Genomic DNA, 27460 nt, shown 5'->3' on the forward strand with positions numbered 1-27460 from the left:
TCTCCACTGGGGCAAGTGTTTCTGGGATAGGAAGCTGCACAGGGAGACCACGGAAGAATCTGTTACAAATGCAAGTTTGGTAGAAGATACACTTGGAAGCCAGGGCAAGCCAGTGGCAGCTCTGACGGCTGCTTCGTGTCCGCTCCCTGGGTGGTTCAGTCTTTGCCTCTCTCCTCCGCCGCACAAGACTGCAATTTCTAAAGAGACTTGCTTTGGGAGCCATTTCTGGTTTATTAAGGTGTCACTTGGACAGCATACAAACAGCACAAGTGGAAACTACAAACCCACACACAGAATAAATTACGACATTTGCATTTAAAAGTAAACAGTAGAGGAACCCGTGCTACCAGGAGGGTTTCCCAGTCCAGTGTCTGGAGATTCACGTAGTGTCGGCAGCCCTGAGAGTTCAGGATCAATCTTCTGTGAGATGTTTGGAGCCAATCGCCCCCCTGCAAGCATATCTAATGAGGCCCAAACTCCTGCACACAAACATGTATATGCAAAGACGAACACAAAGGGAGTGGGGGCGGGGGACGGCCTGTAAACAACAATTGCTTAAAGCAAAGTGGACCCAGTTGTGCTTTCCCTGTGGCACTGGCGGTGGTCACGTTCTCAGCCCTCGCTCTTCACCAACGCCCTGGCTCCCTTGGGAGGTGTGGATGGGCGCCCGGGGCAGTGAGGCGGTGGGGGTGCTGCTGCCTGAGGCCAGGAACCCAGGTCTGTTACCTGCAACTGCAGGGTGAACACCTCATGGCCTTCCTACACTACCTTGCTCTACTCTCTGGCCACACCCATGAGAATGAATGAAGAGATGTGCCCCCAGGGAAATCTACCAACTTGGGAGTCCCATGAAGTGTGGGCAAGTCCTATGGGGGCCACTCTCTATCAGTGTGATGTCTGGGGAAGTTACCTCAGTTCTCTAAGTCTCAAATTCCCCATCCATGAAATGGGAACAAGAGTGCCTACTTCACAGGGTTATCATAAGGAATTACTGAAATTTTATATTGCCAAGTACCATGCTAGACTCAGGTTCAATATTCAAAACCTATTCTCTTTTCCTGCCTTCTCCCCCATTTCTTCCTTTATATTTCCCCATTTTCTATTTCCAGGTTTATGTAGCTGTTGGAGCTCACGTAATCCCAACGGCACCAAAACCACCTCTTGACAAACAGGGCCTCTTCTACCCCATCAGAAATTGCCACTGTGTGCTTCTCCGACACCCCCCCAACCCTGCCCAGCACAAAACTGTACCACTGGAAGAGTCAAAGGGATGGGCCACAGGGACCAGGAGACAGTCTGGGCCTCTGGTGTCATCTGAGCTCAAGAGCGAGACCTGGGGAGCCTATGGGCACATGGAGACCTGACAGTCTCAGGGATGCTGGTGAGATGCCGTAATGGCGGAAAGACATGTGCACCAAACAGTGGTGTACAGGTGACTCTGAGCTGAGTCTGGCTGGAAGCTGGAAATGAGGGGTGGTGTTCACAAACTTCAGCAGAAATACAACCACCCCCTGCCAAGAGTGGGGCACCCAAGAATGTAAGAGACTTATCTTCCTAGCAGGTCTGTCCACCAGAAGGCCAGTTTGATGGGTCACAGTCTACAACTCTGGTTCTGCAGAAACTTTCATCTCTCCATCTGTGTGTCCGCATAGTTATCCACCTGGTATATATTAAGAGTTTTGTAGAATACAGACTGACCAGGACAGAAGACCCTCTGTGCTCATTTAGCACCTTTTAAGTTATTTTTTATGGTCACTCAACCAGAGTCTTTTACAGGAATGCTGTGAGGTAGTAACAAGACAGGCAATACCCCTCTTTTGATAGATGGAGAAGAGCTCAAGGTAGCACAGTGCTCAAGTGAGCACAGCTGAAACATGGGAAAGGCTTGATCAATTCAGGGCACCGACCTGTTTCCCGAAGGCCAAAATTGGCCTTCCACCTAGAGGCCTTGGTATGGCTTGTCCTGAACCGACCTCTATATCCAGACCCACTCTGCTGCTTTTCACACCAGTGTGGGTTTCAAGTCATCTTTGAAGTTCACGATAGGCTTTGAGCGGGCCCACAGCTTCTCCCAGGAAGCCAGCCCCCCAGCAGGGTCAGGGTCGCTGTCTGATGAGCCACTGTCACTGGAATCAGAGGAGCTCTGGAAGCAGATTTCACAGTAGGGCCGGTGGCAGCGACAGAAGAACTCGTCTGAACTGCTGGACTCAGTGTCAAGGTAGTTGCATGGAGGGGACATGGAGGGACAGCGTGGGAATCCCAGGGGCAGCAGCTGCCGCTGTTCCGGAATGTCTGGTGAGGCTCTGGATAGGTGTGGGGCAGTGGGACATGGTGCCTGGTCAGAGCCAGAAGGCTGGTGGGGAAAGGCTACATGGCTCCCTCTGGCACCCTGGGGCTCTGTCTGGCTTTGTTTGCTGCCCTCCACAGTGCCCAGCTTGCCTTGAGGATCGGGTAGTAGCGAAGTCTTCCTGGAAGAGGGATTTGGGACTCTGGAATCAGCAGTTTGGGGATCTGGGCAGTCACTGTCCCTATTGTGCACATTTAGCCGCCCACTGTGTGCCCCAGAAACAGTCCTATTTGCACGATGCCCCACATATGAAGGTATAGAGCCTGGAAAATGTGAGCGAGCCCGCAGTGCGGCCCGCCTTCTCCTCACCATGTATGGGCTGAAGCCCAGCTCATTGGAGAGGGGAATCTTCTGGAAGCTGTGGGCAGCACTGCTCTTCCAGGGCTGCTGGGGACAGGGGAGGGGAGTCTCAGGGCCCAGGCCCAGATCTTGTAGGACTTCCTGAAGCTTCTCCCTGATCACTGAATTGACCCTTGACAGCCGCTTTTGGGGCTCCTCTGAGTTCTCCAGCTGCCCCTGTCTCTGGGGAATGGGGCCTTCTCCCCCTGGTATGAGAATCTGGTGGGGGTCCATGGGTACTTGGTCTTGCCTTTGTGCACCTCGGCTTTGCTCAGGCCGTGGCTTCTGGCTGCAGCCCAAATTTAAATGATCTGAAATGTCTTTCAAGTTAGACATTTTCTCCTTCTGCCCTGGGGAGGAGCTGGTGTCCTTCACAGCCCGCTCCAGGCTTTGTACACTTGAGGAGGGCACTGAGGTGCTCTGGGAGTCCTGGGCAACCACACTGGTATCGTTCTGAGAGCCAGAGAGGCATTCTGAAGGCCCCTGAGCTACCAGGCTGTGGGCAGAGGCTGCAACCAGGGTGTTCTTGCTGTGGGAAGAGGCCGGAGGGACAGCCCACTCTGGGGGGTCGAAGGTGCACTCAGCTGACATCAGCCTCACTAGCTTCTCTTTGGCGTTGTTTACTTGTTCCTGCAGGCTTTCAATCATAGCATTTTTCTGTAAAATAAAAGTGAAACCATCAATAAAGGATGCCTCTGAGGGTTTTTACATTGTTTCCCATGGTGGAGAAAGCGTGGCATCAGAACCTTGCTCTAAATCCCAGTTCCTCTGCATGTCAGCTGGTGATCTCAGGCTCTGGGGATGTGAGTGAAGCGCTTAGCACAATAACTGACACATGGTGCTCAGTAAAGGTTAGCCATGATTTATTGTGGGGTGATCTTAATCCCCGCCTTACATCCGCCGAGTGTGTGGCTTTGTCAGTGAGAAGGGAGGTCAGAGGAGGCAGAGTATTAGCTGTTTGCTGGCTGCAGCAGCCCCTCTCCCCTTTCCTCAGAACTTAGAGGGTCAGGCCGCTCTGCGGGACACCACTCTGACAATGTCTGAGATGGCCCAACTCGGGGTTGGTCACACTTCCGCAAAATACAGATAAATTTCAGGCATATCTCAAGGGGATGAATGAATGAGGAAATACATATTTTGCCTCTTGCTAAACAGACTAGAACATTTGGGAAGAACAGAGAGAAGAGTGGAGATTCCTGCACCAAAGAGACAAGACCCAAGCTGGGGGTTGGGACGGGTGCAACAGGGATTCTCAGGTTGGTGTCATCACCTCCCTTGGCGGGACCTCGGGGGCAGACGCCAAAGCTACCATGTGGGGCCATTAGCTGTCGGTAGCTCTTAAAGAAGGGCAGGCACCAGAATCACTGGAGAAACTTTTTTTTTCTTTTTATTAGAATAGTTGGGACTAAATCTCTGATCGCTTGATCTAGTAGATCTAGCATGGAACCCAGGAGATGACTGAGCCCGGGGAGCAGCCTACCTCCTGCATGGCTGTGAGCTGACAAACAGGTTGTACTCAGGAGGGCTGGCAAGTGAGGGCTGCAGGGGTGTGCCCGTATTAACTGTAAGATTGGGGGGGCATGAAGCAGGAGGAAGGGTGGTGGTGGGAGTGCCCTGAATATCCTCTGCTGGTATAGCCGGTGATTGTCTAGCTCAGAACTTATGTCCACCTTCTGAGATTTTTGAATTTCAAAAGTAGTGGAACCCAAAGCAGAAGTGATGGTCTTGGGGCAGATGATACAGGGTCCAGGGTTTGGGAGTAATAACACAAACATTGCATTCTAGGAAGTGCTTGTCCAAATACCAAAATGCAACCTCTTTGTGGTCATCCTCTCTAGAAGCTGAGGATGAGCATCTGGCCATCCATTTATTGTGCCCTAGAAATAAAAGCATGTTTCCCTCCTTTGGCTACCTGAAACAAGTCGCCTGTGGACCGAACCTGTGGTTTTTTTCTCAAGTTGATATGGGAGTGTTGCCCAGAAGTGACCCTTTAAGGGAGCAGTAACCAGTAATAGTCCTCTGGCAGTGACTTCAAGTGGATCTCCTGTTCCCTCTTTATAAGCAGGAGGGTGATTTTCCAAATATTGGTACTCCAGGTTCATCCCGGCTGAGTCTTCTTCTTTTATCATCAGGAGAGAGCCCAGGACCAGTGAGTAACTGGTGAATAAGCGGAAGGGGCTTGCAAGCTGAGCTCCTGTCTCCCCATCCTCCCTTTGCTCACCTGCAGAGTGGTGAGGCCGGGGAGCTGCCGGGGAAGCGTAGATGACTCAAGTACTCACCAGGAGCAGAGTGGATGAGTAACACGATGACATTCATTCGGGCTCTTCATGATATCTGGGTGGTGCCAGATATCTTTCCGAGGATCTCATGGGCACGACTGAGTTGGCTGCATAGGAGGGACCCTAACCCTCTTCCTCCTCACCAGCCCCTCCTCCTGAAGCCCTTCAGGAGTCTCCACTGCCCCATAGAGTTAGGAGGAAGCCACCAGCTGATGACAAGTACTCCAGCAAGTAAACTCCAAGTGCTGACTTTTTGTGCTCCCAATTCCTTTGAGTGTAGAAAAATAGGGTAAACATTGAGTTGGAAAGAATACTTTTCTCCCAGCAAACCAAACATCTGAAGCTGACTGGTGACGGATTTAGAAACGTCAGCCTAAACAGTAAATTTCCCTTGTTCCAGAAAAGGAAGTGGGACTCTGTCTTCACCGCGGCTGCATACTAATTAAAGGCGTGGTGTGAGGCGTTGCCATTGTGAGACCGAAATCTGACCTACTGCGGCAGCTACATTTAAATAAGCTTATTAATTATTACTTTTGGCACATCTGGGGAAGAAAAACATCCATCGGTGTGTTTTATAAGGTGCAGGCTCTAAGGAGAAATGGAGTCACCCTCTTGTAGGTGAATTTCCTCTGCTGCAGAGTGTACAAGGGAGGTTCTTCAACCTCTGGGAAGGTTCTGTCTGCTGGCCTTCCCACAGCCCGGCAAGTCAGTGATGCCTGCTGCCTGAACAGCCTCTGGAGGACCTCTGGCCATAGGGTCAAGGAGGGCAACAATGGGGAGATGGACTGTCCACCTCATGGGAAAGCAAGAAGAGGACAGAGGAGACAGAGGGGGCTGCGGAGGGGGCTGCATAGAGGGCACCTGCAACCGGGGAGCTGGAGTCAGGGTCTCTGCGCATAGGGAAGCAGGAGGGATACTTGTGTTTATCTACCAGGCAGTGCTGGGACTGAGACTCGGATACTGGAAGCTCTCCAGGCCTGTGGAGGGGCCCTAGGACAGGCTGCTTGTTCTCAGGCCTGTTCCGGGAAAGATGTTCCAGGTGTAGGGCCGCGGGAGGAGAAGGCCAGGATTTTACTGCCTATGCATCTGCTCCCTATTAGGGCCCTTCCTCTGCAGACTCAAAGCATCTTTTTGGATAGAGCAGATTCAGTTACTGCGTGGGAAACAGGGTAGCATGGCAGAAATACAAAAAGCACGTCACAAATTACCATGAGGCTAAAGAGTCAGGCCACTTGGCTGTTCCAACGTTAGCTGATTGTGAATAAAAACCATCCTGGCTGTTCTCGCCAAGTTTCCAGCCTTCTGTTTAGCTGGAAAAAAAAATGCTTCTTTGAAGACTTCACAGAGATTAAAGGCAATGCTACTTACACCCTTGCCAGGTAGGAAGGACTCTGGCTTTGAAATAAGGTCCTGAATGCTTCATGAATAGTAAAGAAATGGAGAAGTATTCCTCTGGTGGATTCAAGAGCTCCAGACCGAGGGCATGGTGAGGGAGTAGAGGAACACAGGCAGGGGGTGCCTGGGGAGGTTAATGCCTTCCCTGGTTGTGTTCCTTAGGTCCCCATCGCACCCTTGTCTCACACAGGGACAACTGATACCCAGGTGTCAGGCCAGTTACAAATAAGTGTAGTTTCCCACATAGCACTGACTCAGGTGTGTTCTGTGCTGAAAAAGTATGAAATATAAGTTAGTGAGTGTGAAAAACTGATTCCTTTGAGTCCTGTGCCTCCTTTCTGAGGCAGTGCAGCCTCAAGCTTTTCCAGGTGCCTTCTTCAAGCCCTTATCACACCGCCCAGTTCTGGGAGAGGTGCCAACTCTGGCTCAAGAACAGAGGAAAAAGGGGCTTGGGGTTGGCCCAGTCTTCCCCTGATGCTACTATGATATTCAGAGGCCCTATTAAGCCCTCCACCCCATTTTGGACACTTTCTGGGTTGGTAGGATGATTGAAATCTCTAGTTCAAACCTGGAAAGGACAATAATGGGCCCCATAAGATCTTGGAAATGATGGCACTACTCTAAGTAAAGAGAATGTGCACCATACAGAAGAAGCTAGGATCCACTACTGCTCAAGGCCTTTACCACACTGTTCTCCCTGCTTGGAATGCTTTTCCCTGCCCCTGGTCAATTTGTACTTAACCTCCAGCTCTTGGCTCAGAGAGTCTTTTCTGACCATTCTAACTTAGGTTCCCTTGCCCTCACTACCCATTATTCTGTCTTACCACTCTGATTTCTTCCTTCATAATTCTTTTTTTTAAAGATTTTATTTATTTATTTTTGTGAGAGCAAGAGCGCACGAGTCGGGGTTGGGCAGAGGGACAGGGAGAAGCGGAATCCCCACTGAGCAGGGAGTCCAACACAGGGGCTCACTCCCAGGACCCTAGGATCATGACCTGAGCCAAAGGCAGATGCTTAACTGACTGAGCCACCCAGGCGCCCCTTCCTTCATAATTCTTATCACAGTTTATAATTATACGTTTACTTGATCAACATCTATTTCCTCCAATAGACTGTGAGCTCCATGAGGGTTAGGACTGTATTTGTTTTGTTCATCAGTACTTTGCACAATGCCTGGTACACATCTGGCCAGTGGATGAATGCAGTGGGTGAGGTCAGCGATGGGAGGGTCCCTGGGGAAATGCTGAGCTTTCTGCCTGGGGCTGAGGGAAGTGGGGAAATGGAAGAATAAGAAAAAATGTTAGCCATGAGACATCTGGGGTCCACCACACATGACTGGAGTTTTGCTGACAGAGAATCCACCAGGCAGGGATATAGCTTACTTCTGTGAGGAGTCTGTCCATGGAGTTTCTCTCTCCTCCGGCGTGGCAGTTCTGCTCCTCACCATACTGGGTCTGGAAGCTTTTGCTGGGAGTGCTGAAATATTTGGCCATGCGTCTGATTGTTTGGTTTTCCTCTTCAAATGCCTTCCACTGCTTCAGCTGTTAGATAAAAGAACAAATGTTATTTATTTAATTACACTCCCAGAAACACATTCTCTCCCTCTTTTTCAAAAACATCAAGGCATGAGAGTGTCACAGATACACACATATGTATAAGCTAGTCTCTCCTCAAAATGTACTTTGGAAAGTTCGCAAACAGCAATGACAGAGGGTATAGAGAAGGTTAAGGTCATTTTTAGTTTAAAAAATGCCGAAAGAAGAAGATGACAGGTCAATAAGATAGAATCATCTTAGCTTGACCCATCTACCTACCTATGGCTAGATGCCGTCAGGGTGAACCAGAGTTGAAGTGTGCTTCTAGAGCCTATTCTCAAGCCAGAGGTTAGGAGCTTTCACAGGGTGAGGCAATTGAAACATTGTATGTTTCAAATGAAACTGCTTTTAGTTGTGAGTAGCTGTTCTTAATTATTCTCATTTGTGGAGTAATTGTGTGCTTACTGCTACTGAAAGCCCAGTCCCCGCTGGAGGACTTCTCGCCCAAATCAATAATCAAGTCTCAGACAGATAGAAAACCACAAATGTCAATAAAATTCAATAGAAATGACAGAACATTAGGTCTGAGAGCTGACTGTCCTTTTTACGTGACAAATGAGGAAAGACTCAGAAGGAGTATGACCTTTCCAGGCCCCACAGCTAGTTAGCAGCACGGCCCCAGCTGTCACCAGGCCCTGTGCCACACCACATCTCCTCAGCACGGCGCTGAAGACAGAGACTGAGAACTGTGGGGGGTCCTATGGAGGCTTTTCCAGGAGAAATTGGTTTTGAGAAACAATCTGTGGAAGCTCGGGCTGGTTTAATTTCTTAAGAATGGAAGTGAAAACAGAACATTCACAAACAGGGGCATGTTCCTGGGCCTTTGGGATATTGTCTCCATGCGGTGAATGCCAGTAATGTGAAGGCGGGGGGTGGAGGGAGGGGGGAAGCAGCAGTTCTGGATGCTTCTCTTTCTCCCTTAAGGAATTCTCATCATTAAGGGTCCTAGTGATGTACGCTGGCTCTAGATAGGATGCTGAGTGGTCTGTGGGGAGCCTCACAGGGATCCTGGAATTTATTGCTTACTCATCAAACATTTATTAAGCTCTGACTATGGAGTGTAACCCAAATTTGGTAAAGCAGATAGGATTCTAAATTCCCACCATCAACCACAAAAAATTCTCACCCAAGTCCTCCTGGGTCCTCTGTTGACTCAGCATGAGTCCTTTATGGTATCAGGAGTCTGGGTGATCTGTGCTGGGTCAGGCTAGGACCCTCCCCTCCTGGAGGCCTTTCTCGAAGTCCCCCTCCCCAGGGGCCATCAGCTCAGCTGGGGACTCAGGAGTTAGGAGCCTGGCACCTCGGGGTCACTCTGTGGTCTTCAGTGGGTGGAGCAGACCTCCAGGGTTCTCCTAGCACTCACCCTAGCAGTGTTGCAGTATCTCTGTTCCCTCCCAGGGCCCCCTCGTTTCCCTAGCAGCATAGCTTTACCTTTCTCTCCCCCAGCACCCCCAGTCTGAGCCCTCTCTGCAGGGCTGCTGGAAGAACTACTCAAAATTGGTGTAAGGGCACCGCCAGGGCTTCTGGGCTGTCTCACCCCAAGCTGGAGGGCACAGCCAGGGTGCCCCTTGACTAAATCCTCCTTCTCCCCTTTGTGGGGATGCTGGTCCCTAAGACTTGACCCTTCTGGCTTTCTGGACCATGGCTATAAATGACCCCCAGGTCCCAATTTCAGGACCTCTCCATGGCACTTCCTCCAGAAGGCAAGCATTTTCTTGTTTTCTCAGCCTCTGCACCATATGGGTGTGGTGGGATGAATAATGTTTCCCCAAAGATGTTCTTCCCCTCCTAATCTCAGGAACTTGTGAATCTGTTACCGCACACAGTGAAAGGGAGTTTGTAAATGTGACTCAGTTAAGGATTTTGAGAAGGGGAGACCGTTCTCGATTATCTGTGCAAGGCCAATGTCATTGCAAGGGTCCTTATAAGAGGAAGGCAGGAGAGTCAGAAGAAGAGATGTTGACAGTGGAAGCAGAGGTCAGAAAGAGAGAGAGAGATGAAGATACCACACTGCTGGCTCTGAAGACGGAGGAAGAAGCCATGAGTCAAGTAATGAAAGCAGCCTCTCGAAGCTGGAAAAGGCCTGGAAACACATTCTCCCCTAGACCTTCCAGAAGGAACACACACCTACTGACATCTTGATTTTAGTCAAATAAGGCCCATTTTGGAAGTCTGAGCTCCAGGGCTATAAAATAATAAATGTGTATTGTTTTAAGCTACTCGATTTTTGGTAATTTGTTACAGCAGCAATAGGACACTAACACAGTGGGACTGACTCTCAATCTCTACCAGGTAAACCAGGGCCTTCGGAAGCTCAGCCCGTGTGCCTCTCTCACCTCCTGCCACTCTCCCCTTGATTCAGTTTGTACTTCAAAAAGTGCAAAGTGCATAAGCACACCCTGTTCTGTCTCCTATATATCTGCCTCTGGTCATGGTGTTCCACCCCATCAAAAATGCCACCCACTGTCCTTCCCCAATCTGCTCAGTGAACTGTTATTCCTCCCTCAAGACTGGGCCCAAACACCCCTTTTCTGAGAAGGTGTCATGGAGTTCCCAGACAGCCTGAGGCACCCCTTCCTCAGCATTAGGTAACATGCCTTCCTCAGACACTTAACGCATGTATTATAATTCCTTTCACATCTGCTCCCTACTAGACTTGGAGGTGGGGCCATGTGTTGAACTACATGTTTCCTGCAGTTAGTAAGTGATGGGCAGATACGTGAACAAATGAAGGCAGCTTTCCTCTAGAAAGCTAGGGGGCACTGGGATGTACACAGAGGACTATAAGACAGAGTAGAAATTCCTAAACACCTTCATGGAGGAGCAGATGAAACATTTGGGGGATGAAGAGGAAAAAAAAACCACGTCCTGTCTCAGAACCCACCTGCCTCTCAGAGTGAGAGGGATGGAGGGGGGATGTATATAGGGTTGGGTCACGTTCAGGTCACAAAAGCCGAGGCTGGCTCATTGCTGGGGATGACCTCAGTGTTTGGCATAAACACTTAGGCATTTCCTGAGGGCCTGTGTAGAGTGCTACTTGGCCCACTTGCTTCTTCAGCAATGTCATCCATTTCACTCAGCTTTCTAGCGCCACCTGGCTGCCCTGGACGTATCAGTGCCTCGGCTTTCGTAAGCCCCTCCCATCAGTCCAGTCTGAAGGCTTAGCCACAAGAAGGCAGTCCACCTCCTGCTGCCTCCCCTCCCCATATAGCTCTCCTCACACACCTTTCCAAATTTGTTCAGCTGTCCTATTTTCCTGGAAGACACAGTGCAGGTATCACAAGGAGAATCTTTCTTCTACCAAAGGCCACCGAGCCAGAGAAGAAAATCAATTCACAGGCATACAAAAAACTGACAAGCCTCAGTTACTTTTATATTTTGAAATAGCATTTACCCCCCTAAACCTAAACTACAATAAACTATAACATATCTTTTTTGGTTTTAGATCATCGTCAGTTCAAGAGGAGAAAAAGCATGAGACAGAAAATAGAAGAGGAAAGACTGTAAGAGAATGAAAGCTCAAGACAGCTAGGAGGGAAAAGTGGGGGCGGGGGTGAGTCAGAGAGAAGGAAAGAGAAAGACCCACACTGTCTGTCCACCCAGTTCCTAGTTCCTATACCCCCTAATATTTCCATTTTCACTCCCACTTCAACAAACCAAGTGCTTGTTGCTTAGGTCAAAGCTGGAAGTGAGATTCCAAGCTGAACTTTGTCCTGCATGTTTATGTCTGTGTGTAGATGGGAGCGGACCTAAATATTACCACTGAGGATTCAAACACCAGGGACAGTGGAAGTCTTGCGTCTGAGGCTCAGGATGAGAAAGGGACAGAGGTGGGTGTGAAGGGGAAGTTACAAGTACGGCCACACCACGGAGGTTGCAGATTCACTCCATTTTTAGATAGAGGTCTTGTTTAGGTCAGGAAGGCTTTCCTCTAATAGTTCCTAGGTGATTATTTCTGCCCCAAATTATCTTGTTGTCTTTCAGAGATTCTTATTAGTTCGAAGTTGTATCCTAGATCTGTTCTCCATATTTTCTTAACTAGTCTCTCATTTTTTATCTGTCTCCTTGTTTTCTGTTTCCTTAAATTAATTCACTAATTCAGTATTTTGCCATGTCCAATTGTCTATTCAATGCTTTTATTGGAATTTTAAGTTTAACACAATATTTTTCATCCTTATTCAGTATTTCATGATCTAAGATTATGTCCTTTTCATGATGGTTCACTTGAGTTGAAGAGAGGCAATGTCCTTTGAATCCCATTGACAAGACAAATCAAATCTCTTCTAAAAACTATTTTACTTCAGGGGAAGGCAGCTTCTCCAAATCTTCAGAAGTTTGTGGTCCTGTTCTTGTGAACTGCAGAATCTCTTCATAGGTCCTTTCCTCCTGAATTTATAGTCTTACATGAGAAGAGCTATAGTTTCCAGTACAGTAAATATATTTGCTTTGCTTTTCACTCGTGGTCACAAGATGGCTGCCACAGCTCCAGGCATCACAAACATTCAAGGTAGGAAGAAGGTAGAATAGGTGATGCCAGCCATGCCTCTAGATGTTTTGTTTTGTTTTGTTTTTTAGGAAAGCAAAAGTTTTCTCATAAGTCTTCCAGGAACCCTTTAGTATTCAAAACGGTATCACATGGGCACCACTAGCTATAACGGAGGTTGGTAAAGCAAGTGTTGAGCTCTTTCAGCCTATGTAGTGGAGATGAGCAAGGAAGAAAGGGGTTAGCAATGGATGGATGGGTTGCCAATCAACAACACTGGCCACAGAGCCTAAGGGGTGGGCCACACAAAAGACCGCTGCCTACTCCCCTTTTCCCATCTCCCAGAGAGGAACAGCCCTTTTTGCTACACCCCAGACAAATAAGCCTCAGCTCTCATGGCTTCCTTCCATCTAGTTCTTATAACATAGAGATTTCAGCAAAAATTCCTCTAGTTTCTATCAGAGATGCAATACCCATCCTTGGTTTTTAGTGCTGTTGCTACAGGTTTTTCCATATTTGTTTATTCTGTAGACTATTCTAATGAGAATTTATGAAATGGAAGAAGAGTAAAGGCCTTTGCCTGTGTCACACCATCATGCCCCAAAGGGCAGTTGTAACCCTCCCTTGCCAACACTTTAATTATCAGTTAGCTCCCTCATGAAGTCATTCATAGTCAACTTCAAGCAGCAAAGGGAATCAAGATGGAGTCTAGAGGGAGTAGTGGGATGGGGGGGCTCAGGGGAAGAGAAAGAGATCTAGAGGGGAAATAGGACAGGTGCCTAATGCCAAGTTCATTAACTCAGATATATGTGGCTCAGTGGTACCCTAGGGCATAACATGAATAATTTAGCATCACTTTCAGAGCCCATGGATTCCTTCTCCTTTCCCTCTGACTCCCTTTCTTTCTCTTCACTGTCTGGATATTTCTGTTTCTATCTTTCTCCCTCGTTTGATTTTTTTTTTTCTTAATCCCCATAGTGTGAAACACATTTTTATTCAGTTTTTATTTCTCTTTATTGTAAAAAGAAATGTTCTATATTTTCTTCTAATAAAAAGAAAGAAAAAAAAAAGCATTTTAAATTGCATAAATTTCCAAATGAGTTTTTCTCTGTGAATCTGCAATCTCCAATAGGAAAGAAAGAAAAGCTCCTCATTCCCAGGCTAGTGAAAGAATTGACATTATCAAGAAGGGGGTACTGGGGATGAGTGAAATCGACGGGAGGGCAGGTGGACAAGCTGGTCTGTGAGGCAGCCTGCCAGGGCTGGAAACATGCTGCCGTGCCCACTCAGCCACTCTGGTCTGCCCTCCTTGCTGACGGGGAGCAGAGTTGTCCTCTTCAGGAGAAGCGAGGAGGGAAGAACGGAGAGAGCCTGCTCGCGAGGAACTTGCCTTCCTTCTGACTCTCCAATAAATGGTATCCAAAAGTCTTAGTAGAAAACAAAGCGAGCAGTTTATCATATCCAGGGAAGCCTCTGGAATGACCAAGAGGACTAGCCTGCGAAATTCTCCCTAGAGCATACCTGGGGAATGAAGATGAAGCAGTTGATCGTGGTTGTGCAAACAAAGATACCTCCAGATGTGAGTCCAAAGATCAGGTTGGGCCAGGAGTGCAGGTATCTGGTGACCACGAAGAGAAGCCCAGCAACCACTACTACGAGGTTGACCCCAACCATGGTGGTTAAAGACTGATTTACGGGAGGAGAGCTGACGTGGTCAGTCAGGCCAGCCAGGTAGGCACCGTAGAGCAGGAGCAGGCCCTGGAGATGGAGAAGAGAACCAGGCGCTGAGAGGAGTGTAACTACGGGCTCATGTCAAAGAGCAGGACGGTTGGGACCAATTTCCTCACCTTTAAAATAGGGATAATCGGACCTACCTTAAAGGGTTGTTATGAAGATGTACTAAGATAGCACATGGGAAGACCCTAAGGGCAGCCCCTTACACCTAATAGGTGCTGAAGAAATGTGATTTTCCTCTCCTTCCCTGGGAATTCATTTATTGGAGGTCAGCAAGTCAGCCATCAGACAGGGCTGTGCTGGGACAGGGCACAGGACAGGATGGTGTAGGTGGGTAGGAGCTCTACAGGACGGGCTGCTGGGCACTCGGAGGGCAGTGGGCACACCATGCTGTCGGTGGTAAGGACTACCATACCTGCTGTGTTGTTTTGCACTATGTGGAGCTGAGGGGCACGTATAAGTGGAAACAGCCCTGTGGTCTGCTTGTCAAGCCGTGTGCCTCGGCAGGGGCAGCGCCCTGAGGAATGGGCTTCCCCCCCCCAATTTTCCCAAAGGCACCATCTGCTTGCCAAGCTCTGCACCTGCAAGACTGCATCTGTCTAGAAGGGATGCCTTTTTCTAATTCACACAAAGGATCTCTATAGGCTAGCAGCGGCTCTGTGCCAGTGGGTGTTTATGGGAGATGGAAAAAGAGAACAAAGGCAGGCTGGGACCTAAGCGAGGCTGTGGAGCAGGCACATGCAAAAAAGACTTCATCTATACCCTTCATCCTCTGTGTGACGTTCCCTGCCCCCACCACCAGGAAGCCAGTGCCCTATTCTTTCCTCTTTCCCATGAAAATAAAACTGCTCTCAGATTTCTCACTTGTACTACAGAGAAAATTACTCATGGCACTTTAAAGTGCTGCCTCTCCTAGAGGGAGCTGCATTGAAACAGAAATCAAAGCTGTAATCAATAATACATAATATATAGATTCAACATACGTTCATCTGACTATGTACAAAGTATGATGTTAGGTGCAGGGTAGGCAAAGGTGTTACAAAGAAGAATAAGTCGTGGTCCTAGCTTTCAAGAAGCTCAGTCTGGTAGGGAGATTTAAGGGAAGCACACAGATGTCCATGTTTTGTCACATAGAATGTGAAGATGCCATGAGGATTGAGGTGGGGGTGGGAAGTATAGATATTCAGAGGGAGAACTAATAATGAAAGCAAGGCCAGGCATCAGCAGGGTATCTGCCAGTGACCCTGATATCATACGATCTGACCAACTCCATCTGCAAGGACAGCTCTAAAGATAATTTTTTGGAGGCCTGGCTGTGCCGACAGTGGAGTCAGCATGGCAGGAATGTCTTCTGGTCGCCCCTAATGCCCAGTGTCCCAGGAGGGGCTTGAGGGCCAAAGGTGGCCACCCTGAGATCTGCAAAGACTAGAAGACACAAAGTCAGGCCAATGGAGCTTGAGTTTTGGGTAACTGACACCATCAGGTGGCATCTGGCAAACTGGATCCTTAGTGATTTAATCAAAAGTAAATGAAATTAATTCTATGATTTTGAGATGTTCATATCTCATTCTTTTAAAATGTTTTAACTCCATCAAAACTCTTGCCAAAAGGGAACTAGGTATGAATAAAGCCTGTCCACATCCATGACTTGTGTTTGAGAAAATCATATCTAATACTTGTATGTCATAGGCATTCACTGCTGAGAAGTGTGGGGTGAGGGCAGTTGCCAGGCTCGGGTGGGGGTCCTGGAACTTAATGTGAGGATTTAAGTCATCCTCAGGAACTGCTCATTGACCAGGGAGGCCATGAGGGGCTGGCTCAGTTAGTTTTCCGATGCTTAGCACTCTTTTCCTGTTTTCTTCCTTTGTCCTTCAGAAAGATTTTACAGTGAAATAAAATAGAAATGGGATTATATAAAAGGCAATGGAGAAAATAAATCAACTTGAGGCACAAAGTGAGCTGCTACGGGGAAAGTGCCAAGTTTCTGTCCTGGGGAGGACGTGTTTTTCTATAGGGCTCAAGAAATCGAACTGTCCAGGGGGCAGTGGAAGATTAATAATAATAATAACATCTAACATTTATTGAGCTCTTCCTATGGACCAGGAGCGGTTGAGAAAACTCTGATCATGCACTAACTCTTTTGAAATTCAGAACAGTTCTTAGAGGATGTGGTCATCACCTCCATTTTACGTATGAGGGAACCCAGGCTCAGAGAGGTTAAATGAGGTTCAGGGTCAGCTACGAAGGCTGAATCAGAACTCAAACCCTGTTCTGTCATATTCGGAAGTTCATTTTCTTAACTGTTAGCAAGAAGCTAGAGATCAAGAGCTGTTTACTGCCCAGTGTTCTCTCTTAAAAACATTTCTATCAAAGTAATATATGCACATAGTAAAAAAGCAATATTTCCCTATCCCAGCCTTACTTCTCAGAAGCATCCACTTGAACAATTTCCTGGTGGTGAAGTGAGTAAAATTTACCTTTAAAGACCACATATTTCTACAAAAATTCCTTCTCTTCTGCCAGCTATCAGTCAACCAGGCCTCCCTGTCCTGAGGATCAACAGGTAGTCTCTTACCACCCAGGGCTTGCCTGAGTGAAATAAGTCTGCCCTATACCCCTCACAGCCAGATTTTCTGTTTCTCCATGCTGAAAACCAGCTAATAGGATAGTTGGTTCTAAGAACCTCCTTTAGTGCCCTGTATAGGTATCCTGTACTTGCTGGAAATAATATCCCACTTTTGCCATCTAACAGAGACAAATGAGGCTAATTGTGGGAGATTCAGGGCAGTATGGGGACCCTTTGAGGCAGCTGGAACCACTCAAAAGACACCATGGATGTTGCCATCTGTCTGAGGGCCAGCCCTACTTCTGATCAGAGTAAGAAAGGTTGATGGAAGGCAGCAGGATACCTTGACCCAAATCTTGAAGAAAAACACAAGGAGGTTAATCAGGGCACTCAAGAGAACAAATAAAGCTGGATAAAATGTCTCCACATAATCTCCCTTGCAGGGATTTGGGGAGAAAACTGGTATTGCCAAATCAATTTAAAAAATTAAGAAATGGGAGAAACAGTGGGTGAATTTCACATGATTTAGGGGGAAATTGAATGAGGGGGTCCAAAGAGTTGGAAAAGTGACCCCCAAGATAAATAAAGAGTAGAGAAATAATAAGGGTCGTAACTTTGAGATTTATGCATCAACAGAGGTTTCCTCTGATTTCAAGATTCTTTGCAGAAATCACCTCATTAATTCCTCTAATTCCCTTTTCATGGCTATTTTGTTGGTGACAGATAGATTATATCCCAAGGATATGTGGTTACCAACCTTGCATACCAAAACAAGAGCAATCCAGACATCAGAGTACCGGGAAGCACAGAAGTGTGAGCTGGTCAGAGAGCAGGACACGTCTCTCCCTGTCACCTAGGAGGGACAAAGAGGACGGAAGGAACCCACAATTACCAGGAACGCCCAGGAGATCTTTGGGGACATTTGGAGCATGAACTCTTCTACAGCATGTAATTTCCTCCTTAATATGTAAAAACTATAACATTTAGGTGACTCCATTATAATCTAAATGAAAGTGACTATGAGTTAAAGGAAAAGATGATAAAGTCCGGCTGACATGTGGATGCTTGGTGGTGGCGGGGCTTACTCCTCAGTTATGTGCTTTGCTACCACAGTGACTCAAATTAGTGTATCAGCAAAATTATGAATTATTTCACATCTTGTTTCTGCTATTTGTTAACAGTTGAAATTGTAAATACTAAATCTGCAAAGTCAAGATTCCACTGTATTCTTTAGCCCCTTGCGAGGCTGGAGACTTAATAATACTTCCTGTTAATCGAACTCTACGTAGTAGGCACAGTTGAGCCCTTTCCCTGCATTTCCCTTCATCTTCGCCACAGCCCTAGGAAATAGGAAACACTATCATTGCCACTTTACCTATGAGGAAATAGAGACTGCGAGAGGTTTAAATGACTCTCCCAAGGTCACATGGTTGGTAAGTGGGATTTGAAGGAGGCTGACTGCCTCCCAAGACCACCTCAAAATACCACTTTTACTTCTCAATAACTAGGGGAAGTCAACTTCCTGTGGCTGAAAGTTCTCATTACTGATCATGAAATAATAATGAAAGCAGAGATAACCGCCAGGCAGTTCTCATGTGCTGACATCTCAGTGGATGCTGCTGGAAGACACGTGGAGCAGGAGCAGGGGCAGTGGCCATGGTAGCACCCCCTGCAGACAAGGGGCAAGGCATTCACCGCAGCCACAGCTCCCAACTCTCCCTCCTTTTTGGGTCATTTATCTTCTTGTTGGGAGGATGACTGCAGAGTGAGTACTGCTCGGAGAATGACCCTAGTGTACCCATAGAAGCCAGTCCTCCCAGTTCGGGAAATAGGTTGTCCAGGGATTGGGCCCCTCACCGTCACACTGACACCGAGAATCTGGAGGCACTGGATGGGATCAGTCAGCACCCACGTCACAAGCAGGATCACATCAGCTATCACCAGGGCTGCCACCAACCCCAGTAGCTGCAGGTCTTTGATTATCTGCAAAAGAGTCAAGGTCATAACATTCCTTGGCTTGCTGGCTAAATGACACAGGGGCTGGAGTACACTGTGTGCTCTGAGCTAAATGTTCCAGGGTCAACCCTCCCAGGGGGCTTCACATCCAGCCATCAAAGATGAGACACACACTATAGATGTACAATGGTGTCTATGTCCATGTCATCACCATCACCATTAAATGTTTTCATTTGTTTATCTGTTCCATATCCTGCCTTTTCTCACAAAGGATTAAGGAGTTTTATAAAATGAATACACTAATATTTCTAGATGTGTGCATATGAGCATATAGAGAGATATGAAAGTTTTCACATAAAACGGTTAACAACCATTAACTTGGAGGGTGGGATTGAAAGATGAGGGTGGTGGAAGAGAGATTACTGGCATTTTCTTTATACATATATGAATAGTTCGACTTAATACAAAGAGGATGTATTACTTTTGTAACCACAGAAAGGATCAAAAATGGAAAAATATCAAGGAAAAGAGAAAATCAGGAGAATTAGGATGAATGGTCAGATGAGGAGAGTACATAGCCCTCATGAATTGGGGGAGAAACGTGCATCTGAGTTTTTGACAACCAATGAAAAGAAGAGACCCAACTAGTTACATGATTCATGGTGTCTGTAACATAAAAACACATCAGTCATCAGTTGCTTCATCAAACTGCTTACAGTCAGTGATAATAAGAAAATCTTCAAATCAACCAGCAAAAAAGCACACTATGTGTAGAGGAACAAAGACAAGGATGACATCAGATTTCTTATCAGATAAGGCCAGGAGAGAAGACAGTAGAGTGAAAACTTCAAGGTACTGAAAGAATAAAAGAAAGCCTCAACGTGTAATTCTATATCCAGCAAAAGTAGCTTTCAGAAACAAAGGGGAAATAAAGACTTTTTCAGGTAAACAAAAGCTGAAAGAATTCAGCACTAGCACACCTGCATGAGAATGTTAATATCCTCAAAACAAAAGGAAAATGATATCAGATGAAAATATGGACCTATACAAGGAAATATTACCTTCATGGAAAAATATACATTGATTTTAATTATTTAAATATCTTTGAAAGATAACCATTCAAACAAAAATGAGCAACAATTGTGTGGGGCTTATAACATATGTAGAAGTAAAAACAACACAAAGATCGGGAGAGGGGGAAATGGAAGCACACTGTTGTGAGATATTTATATGTATGTGAATGCCAACTGTAGCATTGTACACAAACACTTCCAGAAACTGAAGAGGAGGGAGTGCTTCCTAATTCATTCTATAAGGCTGGTATTATGCTATACCAAAACCAGGAAAAGATTTTATAAGGAAAGAAAGCTAAAGAACAACATCCCTTAAGAACATGAATACACACATTATAAGCAAAATCTTATGAAAAGGAGTTCAACAATAAAAGAAGAGGTTAATACATCATGACCAAGTGGAGTTTGGAAAATAGGATTGGTTTGAGATCCTAAAATCATTTAATGTAATATGAACAAATGAAAAAAGAAAAAAAAAACATATGATCAATAGACACAGAAAAAGCATTTGACAGAACCCAACATCAATTCTTTAATAAAACCCTCAGCAAAATGTGAATAGAAGGGAACTTCCCCAACTAGATAAAGGATATCTATAATACAACTATAGCTAACATACTTAGTTTTGAAATACTGAATGCTCTCCCCATAAAGTCAAGAAAAATTCAAGGATGTCTGTGCTCAGCATTTGTATTGAACATTGTACTAGTGTTTCTAGACAGTGCCATCATACAGAAAATTGGAAAGAAGCTCTTTATTCACAGATAATATGATCATCTATGTAGAAAATCTGATGGATCTACAAAACGATCTGATGGATCTACAAAAAATATGATGGATCTACAATAAGCAGTTCAGCAAGTAGTTTAGCAAAGTTACAACATACAAGATCAGCGTATGAAAATCAATTGTATTTCTACATATTAGCAACAAAAAAATCAGAAAGTGAAATAAAAAACAATAACAGATAATAGCATAAAAATTAAATACTTAGGAAATAAATCTGATAGAAGATGTGAAAGCCCTCCACTGAAAACTATAAAAAATTGCTGATAAATATTAGAAAAGACCTGAGTAAATGAAGAATTATTGTATTCATGGGTTAAAAGATACAATGTTGTTAAGAAGTCCACAATTTGATCTACAGAGTCAACACATTCTCATCAAAATCCCAGAAGAAATTTGCAGAAATTGGCAAACTGACTCAAAAATTCATATGGAAATTCAAAGGACTTAGATTAGCCAAAACAATACTGAAAGAGGACAAAGTTGGAGAACTAATACTCCCTGACTCAAGGTTTTATATAAAGCAACAATAATCAAGATAATATGGTAATCAAGATAAACAAATACATCAATGAGACAGAATCGGGTCCAAAAAAGATCCACATATGTATGGACAACTGATTTTCAACAAAGGTAAAAGTAATTCAGTGAAGAGGACAGACTTTTCAATAAATGGAGCTGAAGCAATTTCATATCAATATGTAAAAAAATTAACTTTGATCCATACATCACATCATATTCTAAAATTAACTCAAAATGGATCATAGGCCTAAATGTAAAAAACTAAAACTCTAAAACTCCTGGAAGTAAGCACAGGAGAAAACTTTTGAGGCCTTGGATTAGGTGAAAGTTTCTTAGATCTGACACCAAACATGATCCATAAAAGAACAAATTGGTAAGCTGGACATCATCAAGATTAAAAATGTCTTCTCTTTGAAAGATACACTTAAGTGAATGAAAAGAAAGGTCAAAAATTGGAAGAAAATCTTTAAAAATCATTTATATCTGCTGATGGGCTTGTATCCAGAATATAAAAAGAACTCTCAAAACTCAATAGTAAGAAAACAAACAAATAAAATTTTAAAAATGGGTAAAAGATTTGAGTAGATACATCATCAAAGAAGATATATGGTTAGCAAATAAGCATGTGAAAAGATGCTCAACATTGCATTAAGGAAATGCAAATTAAAACACAATGAGATACTACTATACACAACTATTAGAATGACTACAAAGAGCAACCAAGTCAAATGTTGGCAAGGATGTAGAAGAGAGGGACTCTCATACACTGCTCGTGGAATGTAATAAGGTTCAAACATTTTGGGAAAAAGTCAATTTCTTAAAAAGTTAAACAGACACTTACCATATGATCTACGCATTCTACTCTTAGGTTTTTATCCAAGAGAAATGACAGCATATGTCTACACAAACACTTATACATCAATGTTCACAGCACTTTTACTTTTAATAGCCCTAAACTGGAAAGAAACCTAAACATCCATCAACAGATGAATGGATAAACAAACTGTATGTCTACACATTGGAATATTACTCACCAATAACAAAAAAAGAACCACTGATGCATGCAACAACACATATGAATCTTAAAATAATTATGCCAAGTAAAAGAAGACAGGTTAAAAAAAAAAAGTACAGGGGCACCTGGGTGGCTCAGTCAGTTGAACGTCCGACTCTTGGTTTTGGCTCAGGTCATGATCTCAGGGCTGTGGGATTGAGCCCCACATCCTGGCTCTCTGTTCAGTGGGGAGTCTTCTTGAGATTCTCTCTCTCCCTCTCCCTCTACCCCTTCCCTGGCATGCACCTACTCTCCCTCTCTTTCTCTCACTCTTAAATAAATAAATAAATAAATCTTTTTTAAAAAAAGAGTACATACTGTATGATTCTATTTATATAAAATCCTGGAAAATGCAAACTAATCTACTGTGACAGATAGCATATCAATGGTTGCCTGGGAATAGGGATGGATGTAAGGATTGGACAGGAGAGAGAGATAACAAAGATTCATGAAGAAACTTTAGCAGATCATACACCACATTTCATGGGTGTATACATATGTCAAAAGTTGTCAATTCACACACTTTAAATATGTGCAGTTCATTGCATATCAATTATGCCTCAATAAAGCCATTTTTTACAAAGAAATCTGTGTTCTAGAAGGATAGATCAACTTCTTGTCCTTTAGTCAATTTTTTTTCATATTATGGTTACTCACAGCTGAGCTTTTTATCAATATTCACTGAATAATGACTGAATAATGTTTGCAAAAAAAAAAAAAAAATCACTCCAGAGAAGTAAACTCCAGTTGAGTGATACATTGGGTCTGGGTAGGACCTATAGCCAAAGAATTTGATGATCGGACTTTGAGGTTTGGGCAGGGAACCTGATAAAATGGGGAAATGTGGTCAGGATTACATCTGATGTCAGGGATATAGGTGATCTGGCTGCCACACAGCTTTTAGGATTGATTCTATCTGCTGGATGGATGTCCTCTTCTTTGCTCACTGTTCCAGGCCCATCCTTCTTAGCGCAGAGAACGGCCTTCTACATGGAAAAGAACTGGGCTCCAGTAAAGGAAATAACTGCTTACTTGCTATAGCTTCTCCGTGATCACTGTCCCTCACTCCACTTTCAGCTCACACTTGTGCCAAGCAACAGTCTCTATGGGCATCTTGTTCTCCCTCACACTGTTTCCAGATGTTGGCCAGTTCACACAATACCACCTGTACCAAGGCCTGGGGTACATATGAAACAGAACTATGTTCAAAGGCCTACCTCCCAAGAGCACTGGCACATAGCCTTCCAGGCTTGGGGACTTAGGAGGCCACACCACTCCAAGATTTGAAATGAGGAGCAGAAACTTCAGATTGCCATAAAAAGGCCTACCCAGTAATCTGACACAAACTTCCCTAGCGTATAATCAATAATAAAGCTGCTGTTTGCAATCAAGCACTGGTAAGTAACTGCTGCCTACTCACCACTCTCTTGTCCGGGACCCTCTGGGTAAACACCTTGTAGAGTCTCCAGCTCTTCCCTAGAATGGGGCCAAACACAAGGGAGGTCCCAATGCACAGCATGGATAGTCTTATCTACAGGGGGAAAAGGACAGAAGCAAGAGGCATGAGAGGGACCTTTGTTGTTCTCCACATTCTGATCTGCAAAGCCTCAGTCCACACAGGGCATGGGGCAGGATGTGGACCACACTAAACATTCCAGTGATCACCCCTGAGAGTGTCCATTCCAAAGATAAAGGTAGCCACCACTACAGGAGATGCTGATTTAAAAATATATCAAAAGTTGGACATTTTGTTCAAAACAAAAACTTAAGATTTAACCTACCTGAATGAGAGTTTCCATTGAGCGTCCCACTAAAGCATCTCGATCTTGAATCCCAAAGAGGTAAACACTACTGTAAGTCAGACAACTGCCAAGTAAGGTCACAATGTTCAGATTGGGACTGGACATCTTCACAATCCTAAAGTGAATCAGGAAGAAAGACACTTAGAGTCATGACCCTTTGGCATGAGAGTGAACAGAGCTTCCTCACCAGTATAATCTCCAATGTAACCTCAGAGTGAAGGGCCACTGGGAAGAAACCACTTTATAGCCCTGCAAAAAACTGTTAGGATTTATTTAAATTTATTTTCAAAAAGAACTAAATTCTGGCATTTCTCCAAGTCTTTAAAAAAAGGCCAACTTCTAAAAAACAGGTGGTATCAGAGAAGAGTTAGGACTTCTCCATGAAATTTATGGTTGCTAAGAGACAGCTATATGCAACCTAGTGAATAAATAACTAGCAGGTAGTTACCTAAAGAGATACAGCTTGGAGGCTTTAGAAATGAGCTGTAAGGTAAACTACTATTTGGAAAAGCTTTGTGATTTTTTTCACAATTTACTCTGTTTGATATGTAAAATTGTTTTTCCTTTCTCTGCTTGACCAAAAGAGAAAAAGGAAGCAGGAATTGAAAGCAGTAAATTTGGGAAGGGTTTTTGTCAAACAGTTTTAAGTGAGTTTACAGAACAATTCAAAGATTAGAGGGAGGTGTGGACAATCTGGGTGTCAGACAGACCCTGGGCACCAACGGAGGCTCAGGACAAGGTAAAAATGTGTGAATTGGTTAATTTAAGGGGAAAACCAGGCTTATTCTGGACACTGACTGATAACAATTAAGAAGGAATGTCATTGTATTTAAGAGTTTTAGTCTAAATAGTGTATTCTACATAAATTCAATATTTACATTAATAGTCACTGGATAATTACACTTAGTTATACTTTTGTTTTAAAATAATAACTGAGGAGGAAAGCATTCTTATCTATGTACCTGGATTACCCAGCTGACCACTTTAAAGTCAAGAGCCAAGGCAAAACCAGCTACTTAGTGCAGCCTACTTTAATGACAGGCAAAGTACTCAGAGGCATTAAACAGTTTGGCAGTGCTAGACTTGCAAACATCATAACCAACAATGGCCCACCTTGATTACTTTGTGGCTGGCATCATAATTACATCCACACACACAAAAATACCAAGCCACTGCCCTGGGACTCAGACCCCAAGTACAGATAATGTAGACTAGTAAGTCCAGCTGAGCTTTACCTTGTCTTGGAGCAAAAACCTTGATTTTTTTTTCTTCCTCTAAAAATGAGAACAAGTTTCATGGATTCCCCTTATAAAAAGGGGATAACAATAATACATCCCTCTCCCCCTGCCAGAGTTGTAAGGATTCAGGGAGGTAATATAGCAAATTGTGTGGCACAGCACCTGGTGCAGAGTAATCATGTAGCCAACATTAACTAGTGATATTATTAATCTCATCATCTTCAGACTTTAGAAGCCTATGAATCACCTTTTCCTTTCCTGTTTCTTTTCTTTTCTTTTTAAAAGATTTATTTGTTTTAGAGAGAGAACGTGCATGTATGAGCGAGGAGGGGGGAGGGGCATAGGGAGAAAATCCGCAAGCAGACTCCCTGATGAGTGGGGAGGCTGACCTGGGGCTTGATCTCATGACTCATGAGATCATGACCAGAGACAAAACCAAGAGTCAGTGTTCAACCAACTGCAGTACCCAGGCACCCCACCTCTCCTGTTTATCACCTATACCCAATCAGTCTATATCTGTAGAACCTGTATAAACCTGGATTATCAGTTCAAAAGTCTTTAATGAATTCTGATGCTTATATGACATCCATCAGCTCACAGGTATGATGTTTTAAAAGTCTTCATCAAATATCGGTTTCTGAACTTAGCTGAAACTCAGCTGCACATGTCTCACAGCCACACATCTGTGTTGTCCAGATCACTGATGGGGAGGTTTCTTTCTTAATTCTTCTCTGGGGCCATTTTATTTGAACACCACTCTACAATCAGATCTTCTTTGTGTTATTCAGTACTGCATGCAACCTTGATTTAGAATTTCTCACCCTCCTGACCTAGGAGGACCTGAGTTTATTTATTTTCTTTATTTTTATTTTTAATTATTATTTTTTATTAACACATAATGTATTATTTTTTTCAGGGTCCGTTTAGTTATTTTTGAGAAAATATACATTACATAGTCTTCACATCTCAGAAGTTGATGCAAATTCATTTTCTAAATGGACATGTGGACTTATATATATATATATATGTATATATATATATATACACACATATTTATATTTTTCATAAAAAATTTTACTTAAAACTTGCATCAGAAAAAAAAATGAATAGAAGATGATTTACCTCTTTTGTTTGGTGAAGTTAACACCTGTGAAGTCACTGAAAGGTGAATCATCTCCTATTCAGCAGATGAATTATGTATGTCTGGGGAATGTCTTTGCTACTTTAATAGGAATTCAACCACCAATGTCACTTATATTTTTCTGTTGAACTAAAAGATGAAACCTACACATGCTGAATATTTTAATGAACCACAAACACATAATTTCCACAAAGCAAGAAGATTTCAATATTATATACTTAATTATAAATATTCAGTCCCATTGAGATTACCTATGTTGCGTTTATAAAGAGATAAAAGCTTGGACTGGGTTACTAGCACTCAGAAACAAGGGTTTTTTTTTTTTTTTTTTAAGGATTATATAGCTATCTAATCTTTTTCTCTTCATTTATTAATTGGCAATGTAAGACAAGAGCTTTCTTGATTTTTCTATTCTCAAGTAAGTCTCAATATAAATAAATATCCACCTATATCTGCAGAGACTGTATAAACCTGGATTATCATTTCAAAAGTCTTTAATGAATTCTGATGCTTATATGACATCCATCAGCTCACAGGTATGATGTTTTAAAAGTCTTCATCAAATATAGGTTTCTGAATTAGAGGTTTATTATACTTGCTCTGGAGGACTGACTGGGTCATCCTATTGTTTCTTCTTAATTCTGGTTATGAACTGAATTTGGAAACATGGCTTGCAAATAGGGTTGAGGGTATTTCTTGTGGCTATTAGAAAAGTTTCCTAAAATGTCACAGGGCCATGGTTTCTAAAATGCTATATGGGGGTCACTAAGCTTTAGACATAGCTAAAACCAAGTATGAATGTCTTTCTAAAAAGATTTTTAATAAAACACTTAAGATTAAATTGTGAGAGTTAATTGAATTTCTTTTTCAATCCACTGTTTTTGATCCATGCTACAGTGGGATTATAAATCTACCTCAGCTGGATATGTTCCAAACTGCTTTATTATAATGTTGTCTCGTGTGTTTCAGCAAATAGTGATCATTTTGGGGCGCCTGGGTGGCTCAGTTGGTTAAGCGACTGCCTTCGGCTCAGGTCATGATCCTGGAGTCCCAGGATCAAGTCCCGCATCGGGCTCCCTGCTCAGTGGGGAGTCTGCTTCTCCCTCTGACCCTCCCCCCTCTCATGCTCTCTCTCTATCTCATCTCTCTC

The 27460-nt window shown here is 44.1% G+C and overlaps 1 protein-coding gene across 1 annotated transcript in view; it reads right to left on the reverse strand.

Annotated features, from left to right (window-relative positions):
• Positions 1 to 220: 220 nt before the first annotated feature.
• GPR156 (G protein-coupled receptor 156) overlaps positions 221 to 27460 on the reverse strand; it is an 84303-nt gene continuing 57063 nt past the window's right edge. Inside the window, exons 5-11 of the mRNA XM_032406635.1 lie at positions 23911 to 24046; positions 23550 to 23660; positions 18596 to 18721; positions 17496 to 17591; positions 13960 to 14196; positions 7743 to 7901; positions 221 to 3343 (exon numbers count right to left, since the gene is read on the reverse strand). Coding sequence (XP_032262526.1) covers positions 2003 to 3343; positions 7743 to 7901; positions 13960 to 14196; positions 17496 to 17591; positions 18596 to 18721; positions 23550 to 23660; positions 23911 to 24046 — 2206 coding nt within the window. The 3' untranslated portion in view covers positions 221 to 2002. The remainder of the gene's footprint in view (positions 3344 to 7742; positions 7902 to 13959; positions 14197 to 17495; positions 17592 to 18595; positions 18722 to 23549; positions 23661 to 23910; positions 24047 to 27460) is intronic.

Source organism: Phoca vitulina, unplaced genomic scaffold, assembly GCF_004348235.1.
Source record: "Phoca vitulina isolate PV1807 unplaced genomic scaffold, GSC_HSeal_1.0 scaffold8, whole genome shotgun sequence".
Taxonomy (NCBI): Eukaryota; Metazoa; Chordata; class Mammalia; order Carnivora; family Phocidae; genus Phoca; species Phoca vitulina.